Source organism: Larus michahellis, chromosome 9 (genome assembly GCF_964199755.1).
Source record: "Larus michahellis chromosome 9, bLarMic1.1, whole genome shotgun sequence".
Lineage (NCBI taxonomy): Eukaryota > Metazoa > Chordata > Aves > Charadriiformes > Laridae > Larus > Larus michahellis.
The window spans coordinates 36,442,647-36,467,576 of NC_133904.1; the positions used below are offsets into that span (position 1 = coordinate 36,442,647).

The 24,930-nt window shown below is 40.9% G+C and overlaps 1 protein-coding gene across 2 annotated transcripts; it reads right to left on the minus strand.

The window, feature by feature from the left end:
• Window positions 1-1,846: 1,846 nt before the first annotated feature.
• On the minus strand, window positions 1,847-22,246 carry ZDHHC15 (zDHHC palmitoyltransferase 15). 2 transcript variants are annotated; one of them, XM_074599695.1, is made up of 13 exons: window positions 22,093-22,107; window positions 17,499-17,525; window positions 16,834-16,935; window positions 15,003-15,097; window positions 12,953-13,073; window positions 12,038-12,107; window positions 11,357-11,389; window positions 10,137-10,257; window positions 8,712-8,844; window positions 7,439-7,565; window positions 5,776-5,885; window positions 3,283-3,365; window positions 1,928-2,065 (listed from the first exon to the last, which is right to left on the minus strand). In XM_074599695.1, the coding sequence occupies exons 3-12, from the start codon at window positions 16,904-16,906 to the stop codon at window positions 3,322-3,324; spliced, it is 927 nt and encodes a 308-aa protein (XP_074455796.1). In that variant the 5' UTR covers window positions 16,907-16,935; window positions 17,499-17,525; window positions 22,093-22,107; the 3' UTR covers window positions 1,928-2,065; window positions 3,283-3,321. The 2 variants fall into 2 exon arrangements, with proteins under 2 accessions (XP_074455795.1, XP_074455796.1); XM_074599694.1 differs by lacking the exon at window positions 16,834-16,935 and having other exon boundaries at window positions 1,847-2,065; window positions 22,093-22,246.
• Window positions 22,247-24,930: the final 2,684 nt, after the last annotated feature.

The window sequence follows — 24,930 nt, forward strand, 5'->3', positions numbered from 1 at the left end:
CAAACACAGCTTAAGGTCCCCCACGAGACTGACACTAGAAATGCAGGTTTCGATTGACAGGAAAAATAAGTTTCAGCACTCACCAGCCGTTAGGTGACAGAACCCCCCGATGGACGTGGTGAGGGTGGCTGAAGCAGTAAGATTCAGGGTGTTCAGTTCCGCTCTGAGGAGAAGAGCGAGTGACACACACTGAGCCTGGGAGAGCCCACCCTGACTCCTAACTACTGAACTTCAGCAATAAGACATTTTACAGAGGTTGCTGCCTGCTCCACACCGAGCTACGGAGGCTGACGTATAAAATACCTGTCTGCAGGGCACTGCTTATACCGGGCAGATAAACATCTACTCTTACAGACAGAAAATCACTGCAAGACTCTCTTCCGTCTCACAAACACATTTCCACTGGTAGCAACAGCAGAGCAAACAGAGGAAAAAAGAGTTTAGTACGTAGGCAAGGCCTTTGTCACCAAACAGATACTTCCCAGGTAATTTCTCATGACATGCACAACTGCTTCTGTAGTCACTGTCAACACAAATGGGCTGAAAAACACAAAAATGCGATAGAAAATGGTAACAAATGATCTTAAAGACAGTATACTAATGCTTTAAGCACACACCTAATCCAAACATGAGTGATGGAGTCGCCAGGTCTGAACCATGCAGATTAAAAAAGACTCAGGTCTAGAAAAATGCGTATAATCCTGCCAGCAAACTCTCAGTTCCATTCCACAGAATAAAAACAGTGATATGTTCCTTTGACTGCAAATGGAGCAAAATGAAGAAAAATTCTGATCACCTCTTAGTGCTGAAAAACCTTTAAACCACCAGTCATTACATTTACTTAGGAACAAGTTTGAAAAAATTCAATACGTGAATCATCTTCTCAGCATTATGGGACTAAAACCACCTTTGTGGAACATAAACTCCAAACACTACTGTTGGAGCTAAACTTTCAGTGCACATTTCCAACTCGCGTGTTTTGAATTTACATCTTCCTTTCTGACTCCATAAACACATAAATTTCCATCAAACCTGACCCAGGAATGAGTTGTAGCCTTAGGAATTAATGCAAAGTGTCTAAAGTTCCCTTTTGCATTTTAGGTGCCTGCAAGTAGGATTGGGCTTAAAGGGACCTATAACTCAAACTCTAAGACAGTTACACCCTCCTAAAAAAATGTAAAAAAAAAAATAAAAATCTATGGCCACAATATTCTTGAATCTTGACAGTGCCAATGTGAGTATATTATTTTTGCACACAGCTGCACGTGTATATATGCATCTTCAGCACTTTTTCTTTCAACACACTTATATCCAAATATCAATTTAGTGCCAAATTTAAGAGGGTCTGTCTCTCATTGAGTTGAACTGACTCAGACAGAACTTTAAACACATTAGAAAATGTTACTTGTCAGAGTAGGTGGAGAATCAGTCTCAAAATAAATACCATCCCCAAGAATATTATGGCTTGGAAGAATTTCAACAGCTTGAGTCCCTGATGTTTGCAAAATTAAAAGGCCTTTGGAAATCCCTTCGTGTCCTGGTTCTGGCGGGGACAGGGTTAATATTCACAAGGAACTGGGACAGGACAGAGCCCAGCAGCTGACCCTAACCAGTCAAGTGGTCACCATGCCCAGTACATAGCTTCCTCCCATTCTCCCCCCACCCCGCCACTGGGCAGGAGGCGGGAGGGGTGGGGGGGGCAGGCAGGGAGAGTGAGCAAAAGACCTCGTGGTTCTTTGTTGCCAGCTGGGGCTAAACCACAACACCTTGCATCAATACTTTTTACCTATTTTGAATAAAAAATATATATTATTTATAAAATAAAGAGAGCAGGCCAAAGAAGATTGGCCAGAATCACTCTATAGAACTGTTCTGTTCACTCTGTAACTTAAACTTATAAAGCCCTGAAACATCCGGATAGCGTGATTTCTGGAGAAGCACTCTAGAATGCAGATTCCAATCAGACGATACTTCATGTTTTCTCATCTTGAAGATCCACTTGTTTTCTGCCCCTCAAAACTGAAGTCCATGCCAAGAGAAGGGATGTTGACGCCTGAGAGGAAAGCTGAAATTTAAATAAAGAAAAACATGCAACTATAAGCACTGATGTGATGAGCCGTAGAGGGCTGTCTAATCTTGACTTTGAGCACCGTTTTAAAGCCATGCAGTACAACAGGGAAAATGCTGTTTTTTCACTCCCTCAGTAGAATGGCAGCATGCCGTCCTCACTGACTACTGACAGAAAAAATACTTTGGGGTTTTTCTTCTCAGTGGAAGAAAATGGAATTGCAACTACAATATACAAGAAGCCCATTTATAAAAATCTCGAGTTGCCTTTTTCATGTGCAGAACTAGGCAGTGGATTACAGTGCTTTGCCATACAATGCAGTTATTCAACACCCACAGGAAATGGAAGGGCAAATTCTGCTTGACTATTCCACCTCCAGCAAGTGGGACAGCAGAGGATACTCCTTGAATCTGGGTCAATTACACTCCACTCCGAGAAATGGTTCATGGAGGCTGCAGAGGACACAGCCTGCAGCTGCTGCAACAGTACCTGTGCGGGATAGCTCCTCGCTGTTATCTAGTCAGAACAGATTACAGACCAGTGAACGTTCTGGTAGCAGCACCTTCCCCAGACTGTATCATCTGTTGTTACACCCAAGTTTCTCCAGGGTGCAAAAAAAAGTAGATAAGAGAACAGTAGCTGATGTGGGCATTACAAGTTACTTCCATTTATTCTTAGCTGCAACTTGGCTATTCTCAACTTCAGTTTCTTTTAAGACTGCATCTGCACCTTCTCATCTTTCATGAATCACTCTAACTGTACAAGTTAATGGCAAGAGTCGTTCCTGCCAGAGGAGCTGCAGGGTTTGTATCCTCCCCCTACAAACGGTGTTTTCGGCTCTTGTGTTAACTGCATCAACATCCAGCCCAGGGCTACTGGGTAGCCACTGTTTTATTTTAGGTTCTCTTAAACAATAGATTTCTGGACAAGATGGAGAAGTGTCAGTGAAATACTACCGTGCATTAACACAATACTCTGGTGAGAGGGTCTGTGCCCTTCAGAGATCTCAGAGGCCTAGATGGCATGCCCCCATCACAGCTGCACCCCTCCAAAGCCAGCGTGAAGGTCTGCGCTCTGCAGCCCTCAGTACGTTCGATGCCGCTGCCTGAGAGCTGTGGGGGATGCTGCTGTTAAAGTCAAAACCTGCCCAACAGTAGCTACCGATTTCCCTGCAGAGCGTCTGTTTTGAAGGTAATGAAGAAAGAAATACTGACCTTTCTGAACAAGCTTTATACTGCTGCATTTTCAAACTGCTATGTCTCCCTTTCTATGGCAAGGGATGAAGCTTCACCGGAATCTACAGAAAGAAAAACAAAGTAGTTAGAGGTAAGTAAATCTGTTTTTCTCCCTGAGAATACATTTTTCACTAAGTGTGAGAGTGTGATTTTAAGAATCATTCCAAATAAAAATAGACAACCTCTTGGCAGAGCCAACTAAACAGTAGTTTTTAAACTGAGATTACTCTGTTATTGGCTTTATCTATAACTGTGTCACAAGCTTTAATGCCAGAAAGACAAATAAAGACCTTTCAGTTTTACTGGAACATTACTGGCCTTTCTGGTTCGAAAATTATACTGCTTTAATTCTATTATGTAAGACGGAATCCGAAAACTCTAAGCTCAGAGCACTTCATTTGCTGATGCCTTATAAAAAAGAAATGCAGTGGTGAGAAAACAAGGAAGAGCAAAACGTTATTTGTGCCTACAACGCAGTCTCCTAAAACCCTTCTGTCAGATGGGAGTGAAGGTACCAAAGCTTAATGAACCAGGAGATCATGTTCTCTGAATAGCACTGGGTTGATATAGCCGTGGTAGAAATACACGGTAATACATTTCATACACTCACAGTAAGTTTATTCCTAAACGTTCTCAACTGCAAAATAAAAACATCATTTTTCTATCAGGTTTCAGACCAAATCTTGGAAAACTGAATGCTGTGGAGGTTAGACTTAAGCCATACATAAGCTGCACAGAAACATCTACTTTAAACCTATGTTTAACCTAAACCTATTCTGGGGTCTGATCTGGCCAAAAATCATCTCACCGTCAAACATTTTCATACTTAAGAATTAATTTTTTATTCCGAGAACTTATAATTTATAAAAGTTGGAAGAAGTTCTGACTCATTCCTAAAGGAGCTATTTTAAACATCACAAACAATACAGAGAGATGCCGTATTTTGTTATTTTTAAAGCCAATTTATGTTACCTTGTAACTGCCAAAATGTACAGAACAAAACAGGAAGAACAGGTAGTTTTCTAACACACAAATACGAACTAATTAATGCAGTTAATCTAAAAAAAAAACGCCAAAATGAGCCTCCTCAGTCCTATTGACAAAATCCTGGACAGTCTATTGTCCCAGCAGTATGCAAAGTGTGCCTTGGAAATACACAGACTGTTTATTTTGCAGTGGAATAACTTGAATAAACAGCTGCAGGAAAGACCTAACCAGAGACTGAACAGCAAACACTGTGCTGTTAGGATTTACGAGCTCATTGCACAGGACGTTGCACATGTATAAACATGTTCACATGAAAAGTTTCTGTTGCCCGCTTTAACCAAGACTATAGTCTTCCTCACAGGTTCCCAAACATTCATTGTACAAATATGACTGAAATGTATACCCCGAACGGGAACGTTATCAGCAAAGCTTCTGAAAACTATTCTGAGGCAATAAGGAGTGCAACTGTGGAAATCATGTCTCTGAATAATAAGGCAGTGATATTTGGTTCTCCAAGTATACTTGCTTGATCCACTAATTGTAGTAACCTGAGAATTAATTAACACTTTCACCATTCCTTAAAGGGAAAAGAAGAGTGAGATTATCATATTTCTTTTAAAGGGAACCTGTGAACGAAATCCTTCCCGCACAGGAAAAAATATGAGTCCTTGTTTAACCTACTGGCAGGATTTCTGAACCCTCAAACATGGTAACTGGGGTCTCTGACAAAGTTTAAACAAATGTTACACTACAGAGTCATTCAACTAATTTTGGATGCATCCAACAAAAATTGTCAAAGAATGGATATACATATAAAGTCTTTTTTCTAATAGGACATCCATAGCATAAAAGGTATGTTCACATTTCAGAAACTGATCAAATCTGTTGTACAAACATGCCAGTTCACCTAGAATTGCTTACAGCACGTATATGTCTTCTATGGAGATTAGCACATAGCTAAGCAAGCGTCAAAACCAAGTGAACTTCTTTACTCTTTTAAGAAAGCTGAACAAAGGAAGTATAAAGCGGCTTCCTAAATGTATCACTGCAGTCAGGTGTTTGCATGTGTTTTCACAAACTCTTAGAGGACAAATGCACTTTTAAAAAAAATCTTAGTCTTTTCATTTTTACAGACACAACTTTATGTCTCCAGTAACTGTGCTACATGGAGCAACATTTACATATAAATACACTCAGTTTCTGGAAGTTTCAATTTCTTTCTGCAACTTGTAACAAACTCTCAGTTCATTTACTCACAAGTAGAAAGCTACTAAAAAAAGTGACGGGAAAAAAAAAAAAAAAAAAGAGTTGACTCCAAAGGAGGGCTTATTTTTAGTCTGTGTTCATTAGTCAAGTCAGAGCTGCCCAGTGACTCAGCCAACACTATTTTTTTATTTGATTAGCTCTAATAATTCATTCATTAATCACTGTAGGTCAAGACACAGTAGGTCAAGACACAACTAATTTCCTTTAGCGTTACCTTACCATGAGGCTCTTCGTCTATTCCATCATCTTCCCACTGTTCTTCGTTTGCTAGGAGAGGATTCTGAGCTTCACACAAAGCTCTCATCGGGAAAAAGTGTCCATCGCCTTGGCTGCAAGGAAAAAAAGCACAGAAAGACACTGTAAAAAGCAGCAAGTGATGCTGAAGGATGCCAATTTCTACACACTCTATCTGCAAACAAATTCTTCCATTGCCTGCATTTCCAATGTTTACTTATCATTATTTTTAAGTTTTGAAAAATACTGTGCTTATTTTTCATGGCAGCTCAGATACCAAGTTTTACTAGCGAGTAGTTTTGGTCCTCAATTCCTTCAAGTTCTCTGGAGAATAGAAGTTTAAACCTGTAACCTGGAATTAAGTCATTTTTAGCAGAACTTAACGTGCCTAACTTGATCAAGTCATTTGGATATAGGAAAAAAAACCAAACAGGAATCAAATTAACTTGAGGACAGCTAGAAGTGAGGGGGAGAGTAGGAAAGCATTTATGTAGAAGGAGCAACTTATTCCATAGGTATAAATTTTATCAATTTATATCATAGATTCTTTGGAGTAGAAATTACACTTCTGTGTTTGAATGACACCCAATAGAAAATGGCCCCAATCTTTGTTAGATGTTACTGAAAGACAAATAAAAGACCCACTTTCCTGTGAGTTAAGCCTGTACACAAAATGGAAAAAATAAATAAAATAAAAACATTCTGCAAAGATTTAAAATTGCAAAAGCTTTTTTTGCTATACTACTGCCCAAATAGTAAATACTACTGCTCTAGGTGATCCTGCTTTGGCAGCGGGGTTGGACTAGATGATCTCCGAAGGCCCCTTCCAAAACCTACAATTCCGTGATTCTGTGAAATGCGTATCTGGATATCAAACAAGAGTTTGACAGAACGTTTAAATTCATGTAATGTAAACTAACAAAGTTAAAAACTAGATGTTGTAGCTTGGTCTGCACCATACTGCATTCCCAAACATCCAGCAGCATAGACAGAGAAAGTGTAAACTAGCTGAAGTGCCTTTTTCTTCTGATGATTTCTCTACGAAAGGAAAAGAACATGAGTGTTCTCCCTGTGATGACTATGCACACTGCTAACGCACCTCTGACTGGCACTTCGATGCTGCCTTTCATTAACGGAAAGGCTTTCTGGGCTAATCTTTTCCCTTTAACTGTACTTATCAGTAGAAAACAGATGGCAGTGGGGATGCAATTGGGACTTTTACATTGCTACTTGAGAAAGTTGTGAATTGCTATGCCAGGAAGTTATTTTAAATTGTGCCCAGCTACAAAAGGAATTAAATTCCCATGTACTTTACTACTGGCCTACTAAGTGCCAAAACAACATCTTCCCCTACATTAAGAAACAGACGAAGAAAACAGCATCTTTGAAGCGAACACTCACCCGCACACGTGCCACAGGAGTCCAGGAAGAGTACAAACACCTTGTGCCACACATTTAGCCCTCAAAAACCTTTCCCTTCCAGACTTGTGGTGAAGGGGATTAACACAGATGATGGCTGTTGCTGCACTTACAATGATGCATACCAGTCGTCTGCCAAGCCATACTATAATAGGTGTAACACACGAGGCTGCAGCAGACATTTAGAAGTCAGTCCCTTCAGTTAATTGTATCAGTTTTTGGCTCTTACCTAGAGGCAACAGGTAGTAACCAGAGCTTTTTTTCCTCTCCAAACACTTGCTGAAGATTCTTTACAAAGCCAAGATTGAATCCGTTTTTATCTGGGCCATTTTGAAACACTGGAGCTGAGAAAGCCTCTATGTACAGATGCAATTTCAGTGAAAAAAAAAAAAAAAAAAAGAAAGTGAAAGTCAATGCCAAACACTCTGAAACAGGATTGTGCATGTTGTAGCCATCTAAAGACAACACGATTTAACAGATTATGAACTAACATGACAAAGTTTGAAAATAATAGTTTTTTCATTTTGCAAGCCTGTAAATACTTCCAAACCAAAGGTAGGAATTTGGTCTTGCAGCTGAACCATATGGAACAGTCAAACCAAGCTACAAACAATTTGGTTAATCTAGAGCATAGTTAAAAATCTTTGCACAACACTTGTTGAAATTCAGTGTGTAGAAATTTCCAAGTAAAAAAATCTGCAGAACTAAGTAGGTTGGTCTTCAATGCATATTTCAGAAGTGACACTGGAGATATAAATTGCCATTCATTAATGATATAATGAACAAGCATTAAGAACAAGCATATGCAAATAGACCCTGTGTTATGGAGAGTCATAAAATTAAGAAAAAGAGAGGGGAGGAGAACCTAGAGTGCACTAAAAACAATTTTATCTACCTTCTAAGCTGCTGCAGAGGTCTTGAAATGAGTTAATAACTATACAAAATCTGAGCATTTGCTCAAACTCCTGATAGTGTGTGTTTTGTTATAAAACTTTATCCAAAAAGCTTTAAAATTTGAACAACTATCTGAGCAAAGACAAAGAAATCACTTGACAAAATCACACTGTTTCAGGTTTGCATTTCATTGGTTTTACAGTTGTAACTTCTTTGCCTTTGTCCATGAAGATGGACGCCGTTTTTGCCACCCTTACTAAGCTGTTTGAGGATGCACTCCAGCATATGAGCATATAGAACCATTATTCCTGAAAAGTTGCACTCATTTCACAGCAAGTGTAGTTACACACATGCACAACATTTTTATAATTGGACTTTTACATTTTAAGGCTCTCATTTCCCTTACAAAGTTTTTGTCATAATAAATAAATTGCAGCTCATTTGAAGTGACAAATTTCTGCAGCATTGTGCCAAGATCTTACACCTTCCTCCCCTCATAAGCCAGTGGAAATGTACAGAAGTAGAACACAGATGCCTTTTGCTTTTTTGTTTTTCTTCTTAAGGCACTTTTGGTATGTTTTACTTGAAGTAAGATACGAGAGCCTTACCTAAAGTAGATCTGTTTCTACTAACGAGCCAACAATGGTAGCCAAACAGAAACATAAGGCTTACGAAGAACATGATTGCCACAAAGAGAAGGAAAAGGACATGAAATTTGGAACGCCCATTTGTCAGTTCACCCTGGAAAGAAAAGCAACACAAAACAAGTGATAAGAACAAATAAAAGCTGAAAATTCTTTATTCCTAGAAAGATATCCTCTAAATCTCCTATTTGGAGTTCTCACACCTTACTATAAAAAGCAAGAAGAGACAAAGAAATGATCTGCTTCATTTCCCCTCCTGCAATCAAAGCAGAAAGAGTGGGTGTTTACTACTAACTTTTTATACATAACAGAGCCAGTACAACCACAGCTTCCCACCTGGGCACAAGAAACACGCCCTGTGCCCACTGGGAAATAAGCAGGTACAAGCTCTTGAAGCCTTGTTTGCATTCTGCTGGGTTTCCTATGCATCTATTAAAATTCTGCACCTACTGCAATATAAGGCATGCCAAGAAAACCTGGCCTCCATAGCTACAGCAACCAGGTAGTGTTAGAACTAAGCAGAGATGGTTTGGAAGAGTTTAAAAGGCAAGCAGGATCTTACAAGCAGAAGAAACACTTCTTTCCTTCTACATCAGAAGAGTCAAGTGCCAGAGATCCTCATAAGCATAGATCTACAGAAAGGCTGTGGGGACCTCCAAGGGAAAAAATTCCTTCTCAGCCTTTGGACATTCCATATATGCAGCCACAGAGCTCAAGCCTCCGTGCTTTTCTTAGCATAAGAAACAATTCCTGCTTGTGTCCCATGAGCATCTCAGGAGGCATTTTATGTAAGTGATTAGCCATTAAAACAACAGAAATGTAATAAATTAATGCACAGCAAAGGTAAGTTACTTAAACACAGCCACACAGAGTTAGCAGCAGAGGGGACATAAAAAAACTGGAGACAAAAGACCGGTCTTTTACTGGAACTGTCAGTTGGCATTGCTTGCATATAAATGATAATTGATAACTGAATAACAAGCACACTTTATTTCAGTCAACTTTTAAATTGAGAAAGGAGTCATATGGGGATTAGAAAATGAACACTTTTTTTATATTGTTCAGTAAATATGTACAGATCAGTGCAGGATGTGATACTTTGATACTAGAGATTCTGAGATACATACGCGCAAACACAGGAACAGGAAGGGGATATAACTTCTTTGCCAGAAGCTAACTCTACAATTAGAAATTCCTGAAGTCTATTTGCTTCTTGCTTTGTGTGTTTCAGACATGTAACGGGAGTTATAATCAAAAAAAAGGGCTCAGGAAAATACCTTATGGAAGAAATGGAGACCCTCCATTGACTGAAAGCAAAAAAGTAACAGGAGTGACCAAACCCCACCAGACTCACAGGGTATGAAAAAGGAACCAGATTTCACAACTTACTGTCCAATACTTAATGAAATACTTGAAGACTGTTGCAGCAATATACAAGCAATACAACAAAGAATAGGCTAAGAACAGTAGAAAGAATTTGTAGTTAGAAAATCCAATGCAGTTATTCACCCTAGAGAACAAAAGCAAAGTTGAAATCAGGATATGTACAGCGCACAGTTGTAACACAATGAGTACTACAATTTTTTTTGGTTTTATTATAACAAAGCCTCTTGATTAGACAACACAGCTGCGTCAATAAATAGCTCCCCTCAGTGGTTAAAGTGAAATACAACAAAAGTCTTTTTGCTTTTCACCAGAAGACTTCTTGCTATGCCAAGTGAAAGGACAGTTCATATTTTTGGAATCTGTTTTAGGTTGGTACCACTGGTAAATTTGTCCCAGAGGCAGGCTCTAATTACTCATGTCTATTTCTTGGCTGGTACTCAGATCTGGGATTTCTGTGTTACTTCATTCATCTGCAAAACTCAGGAGCCAGATTCACCACTGCTTGTTTGTTTACATACAAAAAAAATAAACCCAAATTTGCTTATAATCCTCCATGCACAGAACAACTCTAAAAAGGAACAAGGGAATACAGAAAAAAATAGCAGGTATTTGTCTCAAAACTATGGTTTGAAAAATCCTCTACAATTTAGGATTACCAGGGAGGTTCAGGTGGGGAAATGTTTGTGTGGCTTCTGATTTCTGAGATCTTCCTTTTTTTTTTTAAAAAAAAAAGGAGTTTAAGAAATTTAGTGGCAGCAATTCTCAGAAAGTATAAAGCTTAATTAATGCATGCACCATCTACACAAACTGTCTCTGACCATGCACAGGTGGCAGGCATCCTTTCAGAAACAATCTGCATGCAAATATTAATATTGAAAGCAACATCAACTACATGCTGAAACAATTAGATACACAAAATTAAAGGTTAAGCTGAAGTCCCTTTAAAATTTTAATAATAGTCAAAGATTGAATTAGCAGTTGGGTTTTAAATTATATCAATAAAACAGCTTTTTTACACATAACTTCTGGAACAAACATGAACGGTGTCTTTCAAAATATCAAACATTTCAGGCAATTTCAAAGCGTGATTATTTTCTAAATTTCCCAACATAACATGATGCATGGTCTAAACTGAAAGAGGCACACGGACATGATTCTGTGGAAGAAATATATTTACACAGCCTCTCCTTTCAGAAAACTACAAAGCAATATCTGAGACATACCACGGACAGTGATGATCCATTTTTAGCACACATCTGCAAAAGGACAAAAAAGAAAAATTGAAAATGTTTATTTGGTACATATTCGCCAACTGCAGATCAATAGGAAAAGCCTCTGTTTTTTAACAAAAATCTAACAGATTTCTACATGGCACAAACTGAAGATTATGCTGTCTCTTTGATTTTTTTCATTTAGATATAATTTTAAGAGGGAACATTTATTACTTTTTCCAAGATCAATGTCCCTGATACTCTGCAAGATGAAAAGGAACTAAGGAACTAAAATGATTTCTGCACTAGAGGGCCCAACAGTTTTGCAAAACAACACAGGTAAAGGCCAGGGATTTAAAAAAAAAAAAAAAAAAAAAACCACAAACTAAAAAAAGTCCAAATGTCCAAATCATACTTTATTTTAACCTGCTTAGGTTAATCCGTTAATTTTCACTAGATGGCATGCTACCTAGCAACTTAACGCTGATACACTTGGAGGTGTGGGAACTGCAAACGCTCCAGGGCCACAAATAGCAGGGATGCAACTGCTAACGCTGTCCCACAGGAACACACCCTGGCAGCTGCAGCTGGCACAGAGGTACTGGGTGCCCTTATCTGTAAAAGGACACGTGAAGGACCAGCCCATCAGTGGTGACTGTATTCACCTCAGTGAAAAACAATCCAGGAACTTACATAGCACAAACGGAACAATGGTGACAACGATCAGGTTTTATTAGCTGGCATCTATCACAGAATCGAATACCTGAAATTAAAGAGATGTTAATACCAAATAATAGAAGAGAGTGTTCTTTTTTCAACATGCTACTTAATATTCTGCTCATTTCCTAACTATTTGTATTCTTTATCCTATCCCTTCAAAAGATGAGGGCATTTGCAGCTGATTTGCACTGCCAGGTCATAATCAGATAAGCAAGGCTCATCATTCTTCTGGACACTTGCAGAAGCGGGGAACAATCCTCACTGCAAAGCCTACAACCAGCTTAAAAGCAATAACACACAATTGTACACTTCCCTCTGGCTTCCGCATTTACTCAGCCTGTACATACATTCTGTTTTGATCATTGCCTGTAGAGCAGTTCTTGACTTCAGAATTCTTTGGCTGATCTGACAGAAATGAAGGGGTCAAAGCCTCCAATATGCACACGTATTTTGTTAACCTCTGAAAGGAGTGCAGTAAGCATTTAATCACAGAACAAGGGCCAGAAATCTGCTCACAGAATTATGGCCTGCATCTCTAAGTGAGACTCCATTTTAAGTAAAAACGAGTACCAATTTTATCATTCTATTACTAAATGCAGACAACGCGAGTAGGCTTTTGAACAAAAAATACAAAGGGTAACATGTAGCTTCTCAAAGGCAGCACCTGATACTCTGCTGAAGATGAACAGAAGCGTTCAAGGCTATTTTGTTTTCCTAAACATAAAACCTGAGAGAAAAGCATTAGCATTATTCACACAGGAGTTACTCAATGCGTGCAGCGGCATTAGGAACGCCCCATCAGCTGACAGTACCAGCTGGATTGCCAGCACACGCCACTTCAGCGTGCTTGATTAGATTTAGAGAAACACAGTGCTCTGCTCAGCTGACCTCCATTCCCCGTTCGCGTGTACACTGGCAACTTCCTTGCCATTTCAGCGAGAATTTGCCTCTGCACCTCCGGCCTTTCTTCATTTTCGTAGCGTTCTTTGTCAGCATAGGACATATGATACTAGAAGCAGAAGTCATGAGAGGAGCAGTTACCCATGGGGAGCAGAGATAATATTTAAAATACGGGCAAGTTTGGAAACATTTTTACCTCCCACTCCTTCTAATGAGATTAATCTAATGTGAAAATGCATTTGTTAAACAGACAAAGAGAGATACACAAACATCATGCTCATTCTATGGCTCCAAACATAGTGTTTTATTAGTATTTCATAAAGAGGTAAAACAAAATGCAAAAAAAATAAAATAAAAATCCACCAATCCCAGCAACATGAAAAAGTAAGTATTTGGTAGAAAAAGAATTGAAACACGTCTGCCTCTGACTGTCTTGTGCTCCAACTACTAAATCATACTCTTGTCCTAAAATAAACCACCTATGTTAAAAAACCAATATCAAACCCTTCACTGAAGTATTATTCATGAAACAATCTACTTCAGTCACTACTTTAGTGAACCCCAGTTTCTCTTTACTGTAGTATATTGTTACATTTATCTTTCATGGTGCTGCTGACCAGGGAATCACAGAATGGTTGTGGTTGGAAGGGACCTTAAAAATCATCCGGTTCCAACTAGACCAGGTTGTTCAAAGCCCCATCCAACCTGACCTTGAACACCTCCAGGGATGGGGCAGCCACAGCTTCTCTGGGCAACCTGGGCCAGTGTCTCACCACCCTCACAGTGAAGAATTTCTTCCTGATATCTAATCTAAATCTACCCTCTTTCAGTTTAAAACTGTTACCTCTTACCCTGTCACTACACTCCCTGATAAAGAGCCTTTCCTGCAGCCCCTTTAGGTACTGCAAGGCCACTATAAGGTCTCCCCGGAGCGTTCTCTTCTCCAGGCTGAAGAACCCCGACTCTCTCAGCCTGTCTTCATAGCAGAGGTGCTCCAGCATCTGATCATCTTCGTGGCCTCCTCTGGACTCGCTCTAACAGGTCTATGTTCTTCTTATGTTGGGGCCCCAGAGCTGGACGCAGTACTCCAGGTGGGGTCTCCACAGGAGTGGAATAGAGGGGCAGAATCACCTCTCTCGACCTGCTGGCCACGCTGCTTTTGATGCAGCCCAGGATACAGTTAGATTTCTGGGCTGCAGGCACACATTGTCAGCTCATGTTGAGCTTCTCATCAACCAACATCCCCAAGGAAGTACAAGGACTGGAGCTACGCGTATACCTAGGACCAAATTAAAAGCCATACACTATGCACATAGCCACAGTCCTCACTGCCACAGACATGCAACATCACAATCTCAGCATGTTTAAAATGGAAATGATTCTTCTGTCGCTCACTATCACAAAAAAGGAGTCTGACAAATGAAGCAAACTTAACCACTACAAAGAGGCCTGCTCCAGCTGGCAAAGGGCTCCCAGCAGAGCGGGCAATGCTGGACTGTGGTGGGACACTGAATGTTCACATACACACCATGACAATCTGGCTCAAGAGATCAAGAAACCCCACTGCCATTACAAACGCAGCCGTTTCCACTTGCACTGTAACATCTTCCATGAAGAGTGAAAACCAAAACTGAAGGTCCTTAACCAGGAGACTCCAGCAAAGCTAGGTTAAGGAAGGTCCCCAGGATTTGGCTTGCAACTTGTTAAATGCTTAGAGATCAACGACACTATAAATATGGAAGTTAATAATCATCAATCCTATTACTCTCAACATGAAAAATCCTATTAGCTTCTGGAACACCTGTAAAAGCAGCTTTAAAAGTTAACACCATCTCTGATTTAAACCCCACTCTTTGGGGAGTCAAAGTATACTCAGAATGGTAAATTACTCCGGTTTTATGAACAACTCTAAGTCACTTTCCATCTCTTTAGGAAATACAATCAGTTGTCCAGATCAACTAGACTGAAGGATTTTTTAGTTCGCTTTAGCATCCCTGCTTTTGTTCTGCAATGAATGAAAAAGTGCTTGGACTCTTACCTTTTTGCCTGGCTGCACCGGGAGTGTAAAAATAGACTTCCAGTATGTCCACACAAAGAGTACAAAGAGAATATGGAATATTATAAGATAGGCCACTAAAAAACAAAACATAACAAAAAACAGAAGCAGAACAATGACTTCTTAAGCAAAAGTTTCATTCACGATGGGCATAATTCCAATCTTTCACAATAATGACAAAAAAGTAAAGGAAAAAGAAAGATTTACAGTACCAACCAGTATTACAATACAGCTAAACCTTATGGTCAAAGTGTCAGTAGAATTTCAGAGATCTGTGGCTGCAGGCAGGGGTTACCTATCTCAAAAGCCTCCCCTTCCCCACCCGATCTGATTCCGTGGGTGAGGAAGACACAGCTATAAGAAACTTCAGCCAGGGGGCAGGTGACAACCCTGTATCACTGGGAATGACAGGATTCCTGCCTCCTCGCCACGTCCTAAGCATAGGCAAAGTAGAACTCGCTGGTGCTGAGCAGCGTAAGTGTTAATACTGCGATACTCCAGCACCTCCAAATTTTGTGTTCAGTTGCTACTAAATGCACTTAAAATCACAGCACCATATTATCAGTGTACTGTCCACCCATGCATGCAATGTGTTCTTTACCAATTATGAGAGTTGAAGAGAAATAACATGCTCTAGCAGAACTTTACATCATCAGAAAAAAAAAAATCTAATCTCTTATTAAACATCTTTTAGATTTGCCGCAGTTGATCCAATAAAACAGATCGGGAAAATATCCCTCAAATTAAGCAAAACAGGTCTTGTGATTACTGAGGAAGAACTGTAATCCACTAGACCAAACATTATCACATGAAATCCAGTATGCATAAAAGTAATCTTACTTCAATATGCAAACTTTATTTCAAAGACTTTGGGCATAAGCAGACATACTGTGATTCAAAAAGCCAAATGGCAGTTATTCTTCAGCTACACAAGCTATTTGATTGTTATTTCTTTAATACTTGACTCACTAAGACATTATCAAACAGTTACAAGACAGTTTTATTTAAACACACCATTTAATCATAATAATAAACTCATTTTCTCCGTTTCATTTAAGCCTCAAATTCTAGCAAATTAAGATTAAAGTAACTACTCCTACTGGAAAGAAAAGTCTAAAATCCAAACACTTCCTAACTTCTTATGCAAGACTGACTGTATGAAAATGCAATTGGTAAAGAGGCCAAACAACTTTGAGACTTTCTAATGAGATGGCAAATGATCTGATACACCTCACAAAAATGTGACAGATTGTGTGACTGATCTGTGAATCAACAATAACTCATTATTATGCTGTTTGTTTGAGAGGTTATCCTTATGCTTCATGCAGGTAGAGCTCAGTCATTTTTAAATTAACATGTAAGGAAATAAATCTTGCAACAGGTTTAGTGTTGTTGATAAAGCAATACAGCAGCATGTTAGAGGAAGCTGACCTGGAGATGCACTAATAGATTAGGCAACTAATAACTTTTTCTGCTGAATAATCACTAGCATCATGCTTTCTATAAGTAACAGTTTCTCTGTAACAATTGTAAATACTAGGACAGCTCTCCAGTGGAAAGAAAATTTACTTGACGCAGCAATCTGGAGGATCTGTAAAGTATCAGCTGGCATTGTTCTTCATGGGACATTTTGCCAGCTGAAAACCACTACACCTACTTTATCCTTCATAACCCTGGAAGAAGAAATGAAGGTAAGAGGCCGTCCATATTAGCCAAATGCTGCCAAAGCACCTCCAGGAAAGAAGAGAAGGAATACTAAACCGGCAACTAATCCCTTGTTCTTAGAACATGAGTGTGGCCTCCAACAACATACCAGTGGAAAAAGTCTCATCAAGTGATCCCGCTGCTCTGCCCAACTCGTTCTGCACCTGGGTCGTGAAAAACATGTCTGCCAACCCGGACTACCAAATGAATCCTAGAAGTGTTCAAGACATGTAATAATGAGACAGAAACCTTTGCTCTAACTCATCTGTGGCAGTAACTGAAAGTTACTGTGTTACCACTCAATAGATGGTTAGTGGTCAACAGAACCAAGCGAAACATCTGCAAAAGCCTCTCTACAAAAAACATTACAAAAAGCTTTCACTTTTAGCAGGCCACCGAACAGAACTAGTCTTTGCTGTTTGGCTTGTAAAATCAGCTCTGAAACCATAAAACACATGGGGACAAAAGGGGCATGGGTACATACACATAGATATACATAGTTTTTTCTAAAAGTGTAAAAGGGATCAAAGCCTTTTCATGTTCTTCTGCTTATACTGCAACTAAACAGAGGTATTTCCCAATACATCCGTAACTTATAGTGTGTCTAACAATGCATGCTGTATACTTCATGAATGCGTAATTACAGGAAGGCAACACTGAAAAGTATGTAAGTTTAAAGAAATTGACAGAAAGTATTTTTAATATTTTAACTAGAACATTTGCGCATCTTTTACACAAGGACTGAATGTCAAATAGTAAACTGAATGCACATACCTTTTTCCACAGGGTTGCTCAGTGTCACTGAAAAAGAAAAAACATGTGTCTACAGAGCAAATAGGATTCCCAGAAAAGTTTGTGACAAATAATGTTTCTATTTGAAATAGAGCCATGTCTTTCATACTGGTTGAAAGACAGAGCTCAGAGGGTAGTGATTAGGGGCACAGAGTCTAGTTGGAGGTCAGTGACGAGTGGTGTTCCCCAGGGGTCAGTACTGGGTCCAGTCCTCTTCAAATATATTAATCAATGACCTGGACAAGGGGATAGAGTGCGCCCTCAGGAAGTTTGCTGATGACACAAAGCTGGGGGGGGTGGTTGACACACCGGAAGGCTGTGCCACCATACAGAGAGACCTGGACAGGCTGGAGATCTGGGCAGAGAGGAACCTTATGAAATTCAACAAGGGCAAGTGTAGGGTGCTGCACCTGGGGAGGAATAACCCCATGCACCAGTACAGGTCGGGGGCTGACCTGCTGGAGAGCAGCTCTGTGGAAAGAGACCTGGGAGTCCTGATGGACAACAGGATGACCATGAGCCAGCAATGGGCCCTTGTGGCCAAGAAGGCCAATGGCATCCTGGGGTGCATCAAGAGGAGTGTGTCCAGCAGGTCGAGGGAGGTCATCCTCCCCCTCTACTCTGCCTTGGTGAGGCCGCATCTGGAGTGCTGTGTCCAGTTCTGGGCTCCCTGGTTCAAGAAGGACAGGGAACTGCTGGAGAGGGTGCAGCAAAGGGCTACCCAGATGATTAGGGGACTCAAACACCTCTCTTATGAAGAAAGACTGAGGGATTTCAGTCTCTTCAGTCTGGAAAAAAGAAGACTGAGGGGGGACCTTATCAACACTTATAAATACTTAAAGGGTGGGTGTCAGGAGGATGGGGCCAGGCTCTTTCCAGCGGTGCCCGGGGACAGGACAAGAGGTAATGGGCACAAACTTGAGCATAGGAAGTTCCACCTAAACATGAGGAGGAACTTCTTTACTTTGAGGGTGGCAGAGCACTGGAACAGGCTGCCCAGAGAGGTGGTGGAGTCTCCAACTCTGGAGACATTCAAAACCCGCCTGGACACGTTCCTGTGCAACCTGCTCTAGGTGACCCTGCTCTGGCAGGGGGTTGGACTAGATGATCTCCAGAGGTCACTTCCAATCCTACAGTTCTGTGATTTTAGGAAAAAAGTTGAAATTCAATAGCCAAAAAGAGCCCACAGTTTAGCATCAAATCAAAAGCATCCTAAACAATTCCTTGTTTACTCACGCAAATTACACCCACAACAAGATGTTCAAGAATTGCTGCTTATGCTTTATTTTCCCTTGTTATGAAATATATTTTGTTTACTTGTACCTTAGAAATATGAAAAGAATAATCCTCTGGTGACAGTGATGTCTGTCATCAGGGCTCCTCTAGCAACTGTCCAAGCAACATCTCTATGCACGTATTTATAAGCACATACTTGTAGCCTGCTTTGTACTAGTCTCTAGGTGGTCTTGACCCTCCACAGTAAGCCATGCCCAAATGCATTTCTGCATCAGCAAAAATTAAAAATTACAAATTGTCTTGGCTTTGGTATAGTCAGCAACAAAGGATATACTGTAATGACTCAATTATTTTTACACTTCCTACTAGCGGAGTTTTTACAACCCCTCCTTACTTTACCATAATCATAGGAAGAGTCCCTGCTAACAGAACCACTTTGAGCAACCAGCAAAGGGTACATTGCTCAATGTCTACTTCTACTGATTATTTTAAAATCCATCCATTATTTTAAAAGTCATCATCCAAGTTTAACAGAAAACGTAAGGACATCTTTCTTTAACTGAAAACAGAGCAGTTTTGTGATCTCTTCACAGAATACTGCTTGGAAGACAAAGATCTTTCATGGGATGGGAGCCCCTTATATCAAGTCTATAGCCTTGAATCTAAAGGTTGCAACCAAAATATGTTGCTCCCTGGAGGAACAGAGGAATGAAAGGAAACTAGTGGCCATGGATCATCTCCCACAGACACCGTAATCTTACAAAAATAAGATCATACTGTTGGAAGACTCAAAGATTTAAGAGGTTATACATACAAGCAGTGACCCCTTCAGTAATTCTGTTAGACTATACAGAAAAATAAGTGATTGAGGAATTGGAGCCCTTTACTCCTAGCCTACAGCCAGTGCCTGGAAAGAAACTCTATTTTTCAAGACTCACTCTATCATCTTACTTGTATAATAAACTTGGAAAATGTAAATCAGAGTAGGAACCAAGAGGTCTTGCTTTAACTAATGAAAGTAGCTTTTCTTAAAACCATGCTAACAAACAATTTTGATCTACACAAGAATGTAGATGAAAAAAGAGACCAAATATTTGCTGTGTCTCTGCACACTCAATTTCAGATGAACAAGACAGTTAGGAAACCTTTAGTTTTCCCTTTGGCTTCCTGCAGATCAAACTATGAAGAGCACTATTTTCACAAATAGTGCTTCATTTCCCCCTGAAGTACGTCGCACTTGCAGCATGGCCTTTCTAAGGATTTTACTTGAGGAAAGAGCACACTCCTAAATAAAGATTATATAAAAGATTTTATCGCAGGACACTGGGTCATTGTTCTCACTGTGGCAGCAACCACCAACCACACATGACACCAAGGCCTCCTCCGGAGTATTGACTTGTGGCCATACCAGTCATTGAAAGTTTAAAACCCAGTATCATGAGATACCTCTAGGACATCACTCCCACACTACTTTCAATCCTCAGCAGTCGTCACAACTAAAGATGAAAATCAAGAATCCAGACAGAGCATCTACTATTTACATGCTTGCAACAGCTGAAATGGCAATACACAACGGAAACCTGAAAAAAAAAAAAAAAGCTAACACTATAGCCTTGCTATGTTAGAAATCTGGAAGAGTCCTGAGAGCTGGTTTGCAAGTAACTGCACATGCCAACAGTTAATGTTCAAATCCTAAAATAATTAATTTAGTCATTTCAACTTCTGTATAGATAACCTCCTCCACACACAAATAAAATGCATGAGAGAGAAAGATGGAGCAAAAAAAAATAGACGAGTGTGGGCAAAGGAGTGATTTTAAACTGTGATTCTAGGTAGTGGGATGAGCTCCTGCCAGCTTAACCAGCATTTGCAGAATAACACAGGCCCAAACCAAACCCCACTTAAATCAGCAGAGTCTTTCCTAATAGCTGCACTAAGACTTGAAATTAACCAGTGTTAAATATCACTGAATTTGCACAGCACTGCAAACAAAGCATATTTCAAGAGACTGACAACATTTCAGAAAAAAACTCTAAATTTTTTGTCACTCGGTCTAATCCACAGTTACGTGCACCTTGGAGATACTGTTTCATGTGAATTCTAGAAAGAAACAGCCCACCATCTCAGAGATGGAATAAAATGTCATGAAGTATTTAAGGGTTTTGCCTAGCTGCCGATTAAAACAGATCAAAGAAGCTGCATTTCATTTTTGTCCCTGTTGAGAAAAAACAGGTCTTACCGCATTGGCAACCCTAACAAAAATCTGATTTAAGTTTGCTGTGCAGTACCTAAAGGCAGCTCTTTTTACAGAAAGGTCTCAAACTACCGTTCTGAAAACTGTGGCTTCCTTCATCCAGTTTACCTTGTTCTGAAAAGAAAGAGCCACGTGCTTCTCCTCACAATTTCAGAAGTCCAAGCTACCAGCTTTTCCCTTCACCTCCAGCAGACCTAGCACACATTTCTTTGCCTAATGGGGTTTTGCACAGGCACTAAACCAGAACATAGTAAACACAAGAAACATTGTAACTTATATAGTCACATTGCTACATTAAACTATACAATTATCAGCCAGTGCCAAACATTTCCTTTCTAAAATTTACTGTTTTCCATGCTAATGTAACAAGTTGACTCATGTTATTTAATCATAGAATCGACCAGGTTGGAAGGGACCTTTAAGATCATCAAGTCCATCCATTAACCTAACGCTGCCAAGTCCACCACTAAACCACGTCCCTCAGCACCACGTCTACGCGTCTTTTAAATACCTCCAGGGATGGTGACTCCACCACTTCCTGGGGCAGCCTGTTCCAATGCTTAATAACCCTTTTGGTGAAGAAATTTTTCCTAATATCCAATCTAAACCTCCCCTGGCACAACTTGAGGCTGTTTCCTCCTGTCCCATCACCTGTTATGTGGGAGAAGAGACCAACCCCCACCTGGCTACAGCCTCCTCTCGGGTAGTTGTAGAGAACCCCCAGTTCCCTCAGCCGTTCCTCATGAGACTTGTGACCCCTCACCAGCTTCCTTGTTTTGTAATGTAACCTGTTTTTTTCCTCTTCAGAACGTGAAAAAAGGACTGCAACGCAGGACATAGACTGATCTTTGTCACCGCTTAAACCAGAAATCACACCTGAACTTTATCACGCGGCGACAACATGGACTTCCGCTGTGGGTACACATCTCCCTCTCCTCACAAACGCCACTTCCCCGGGCTGACGTGAGGACACACAACGCACGGACTCAGGACTAAGGTCAAGTGCCCACAGCCCCACAGCCGCCCCCACAGCGGCCCACCACCGCCTCAGCCACCCTCCCGGCCCGCCGCCCCCGCGGCGCTCACCCAAGCACAGCTCACAGACGTAGGCGTAGTAGGACCAGAGGACGACGAGGGCGATGATGAGGACGGGCAGCCAGGCGAAGGCCCGCTGACAGCACCGGAGCCCCCGCGACAGAGCCATCCCTCACCTCAGCCCCGGCCCGCATCGGGCATCGGCTGAGCGGCGGGGCGGGGCGGGGCCGGGCCGGGCTCGGCGCTCGGCTGAGCGGCCTGGCGAGCAGCGGGGGTTGGTTGCGGCGCCCCCTGGCGGGGCGGGCGCGGGCAGCCTGGGTCCCGGCGGGAGGCACCACCCACCGCACCGCGTTAATTGCGCTAATTTAAATTCAGCCGCGGCGCTCAAACGGTGGCACCTGTCCCTGGCACACGCGTACTCAGCTGTCTCTGCTAGAAGCGCCCCACGGAGAGCCTTGTCTCCGGCGGTAGTTTAATGTCTTTCCCCTGCGCTCTCTCCGACTGATGAATCTTTATGCTAAAAGCCCTTTTTATTATTAATCCTACAATTTTGTGCTTTGTTCTACTAAGAATCTTCTTTTTCGTGTAGGACCATCCTGTCCTCTGCACTGACACTACCAGCCTTGTATTGCTCCCAAATTTCCTATGCACAAATCAAGGGTATAAGCGAATATATATGGGAAAATCAGATTCAGGACAATCTGCGGAACAAAAGGAGCATCCCCTCCAACAACCTCATAACATGGCATTCAATGTGGAAAAAAAAAAAAAAAAAAAAGGAAGAAAGAGCACCCCACTCCCTGAGTCTGCTCCACAACCCCCTTTGAATTCCTGTTGGAATTCCCCTCATTTCCACATGCAGTAATGTGTTTTCAGTTAAAGCTTCGATTAATTAAATCCACTACATTGCCCCTGTTAAGGAAATTAGTTCTCTCATCAAGAGAGCGATTTATCTAACAGAATGTACTTCTGAGACAACCCTGGTGTAATTTACCACACTTTCCAGTCACCTCTTTGCTCTTCATTTTTTCCCTCAGAATTTGTTCTAAAACTTTCCCTATTGCTGGTATCAAACTTGCAGGTCCGCACTGCTTCTATCAGCTTTTCTCTCTTTTTGAGTATAGGTACCACATTTGCCATTCTGCTGCCCAAATCCCTGAAAATTTAGGCATCAGCTACAAATCCTTAGACCACACGCGTAATTCCATATTTAGTTTTCAGTATTTTAAGATAGAAATGATGACCTACAACCTCTGATTTTCTCAAAGAATTTGTACAGTAACAAGGTGACAGCTGTCTTAACCTCTCCTCTACCCACTCACAGTCTATACCATCACTGTTCTTTTCTTCTTCAGGCTAGTAAACTATTTTAGTACAAATCCTGAACTTTTTGGCACTTGTTTTAATTTTCTGTGTGTGGTCCAGCTGAACCAAGAGTTTGGATAGCCCGTGCTGGAGCAAAAGTGCTTTGCAGATACCATAACATACGTTGGCCTGAGCTGCACGGAACCTTAAACATGAAATCTCAGACATCTGACTTAGATTGTGAAATCCAGAATCTATGTTTTATATATATAGTTGATGGAAAGAGCAATGCCCCCTTCCGCAGCATTTCAGGAGGGGATTGGAGACACATACACTCCTTGTTTTGAGGATTTGGGAGAGGAAGATGTGAATGCCTGCTTGCTTTCTCCTCCTTTCCCACACTGTGTAGAGACGATAAGCCAACATTTTTGCCAGCAATACATTTTACAAACAGTAAGATTTAAAAACCTTTCTTGTGAGCTAAATTGCTACCTGAAGCAACTCACAGAATCTCCTCTCCTACAATCTCAAAACTCCCACCATACAGATGGGAGGCACAGCACATCCATGACACACTTTTCCTGTGCGTGGGTATATAAAGCAGGAAGGCACCTCTCCGACAGACAGCAATGGAACACTGTAAAAGTGAGCAGACATTTTCAGATAATGCCTCTGTAAATAAAGTTAAGACTATTTTTTTTGTTCAACAGCCAGTTTTTCTGTGTTCTAAGATGCACATGGATTATCTTCAAAATCCTTTTGTTTCATGGGCTTCCAGGGGACACTTAGTCATATAAACATGAGCTCATCTGAGGTAACGGATTCCCAAATACGGCTCTTTAAAACAAAAATAATCATGCGACCTCTTGTGATTCTTACAATGTATTTTTGCACTGGTGGTTCAAGTGGTAGCTCCCCATTTGAAAGTGCCAGCTGGAGTCAGATAGAACTAGTTGTGCCCTTTTCAGAAATCAACACTACAGATGTTATTTGAAACCAATGTTGAATCTGAAATTGAGCTCCAGCCAATTTTACAAAGTAAAGCAAGCCCTCTCTGGACGTGCAGCCTCACCCGGCTCCACAGCAGCTACAACAGTTGCAAGCAGCCCAACTTAAGAGAGTGGCTTAGGAAGATGTGGGATAATCCTCAGTAATATCTATATCTTTAAGCTTCATTCTGGCCATTAGCAGTTTCCTGCTAATACACATCACACACAGCCCTTCAAACAGAGAAGCAAGGTTCTGCAGAGTTCAGAAAACTGATTTCACCCACATGTGTAACTAGACTGTTTCAAACTACTGCTGAAGCACTAAGGAAGGCAGATAAGAAAATCAAGTACTAGCAGCTGTAGGGTAATTTAAATAAGGTTCATTATCATTGGCTTTTTCTTGAAAAACATAACTTTCTGGGTGCTCAGAGAAAGGAAGGTGGTGGTGACTCACCAGTGCCATGGAGACTCTGGGGATTCATTACAAAGAGCTGTAGTCTGAAGACTAGAGTAAGAGTGACACCAGCTAAGATGGCACTGGCTTTGTCATTGGTCCAAAAAAAAAATAGCTAAAAAACATCAGGAGACAGTATAA

Bases quoted from the DNA above. Each gene is read 5' to 3' on its own strand.
- ZDHHC15 (XM_074599694.1), bottom strand. From the start codon at position 22,210: ATGGCTCTGTCGCGGGGGCTCCGGTGCTGTCAGCGGGCCTTCGCCTGG. The intron at 15,098-17,498 runs GTATGTGCATTC...TTTGTTTTTTAG, and splicing joins GAGCAACCCTGTGGAAAAAG to TGGCCTATCTTATAATATTC. The intron at 10,258-11,356 runs GTATGTCTCAGA...TTTGTTCTCTAG, and splicing joins ATGGATCATCACTGTCCGTG to GGTGAATAACTGCATTGGAT.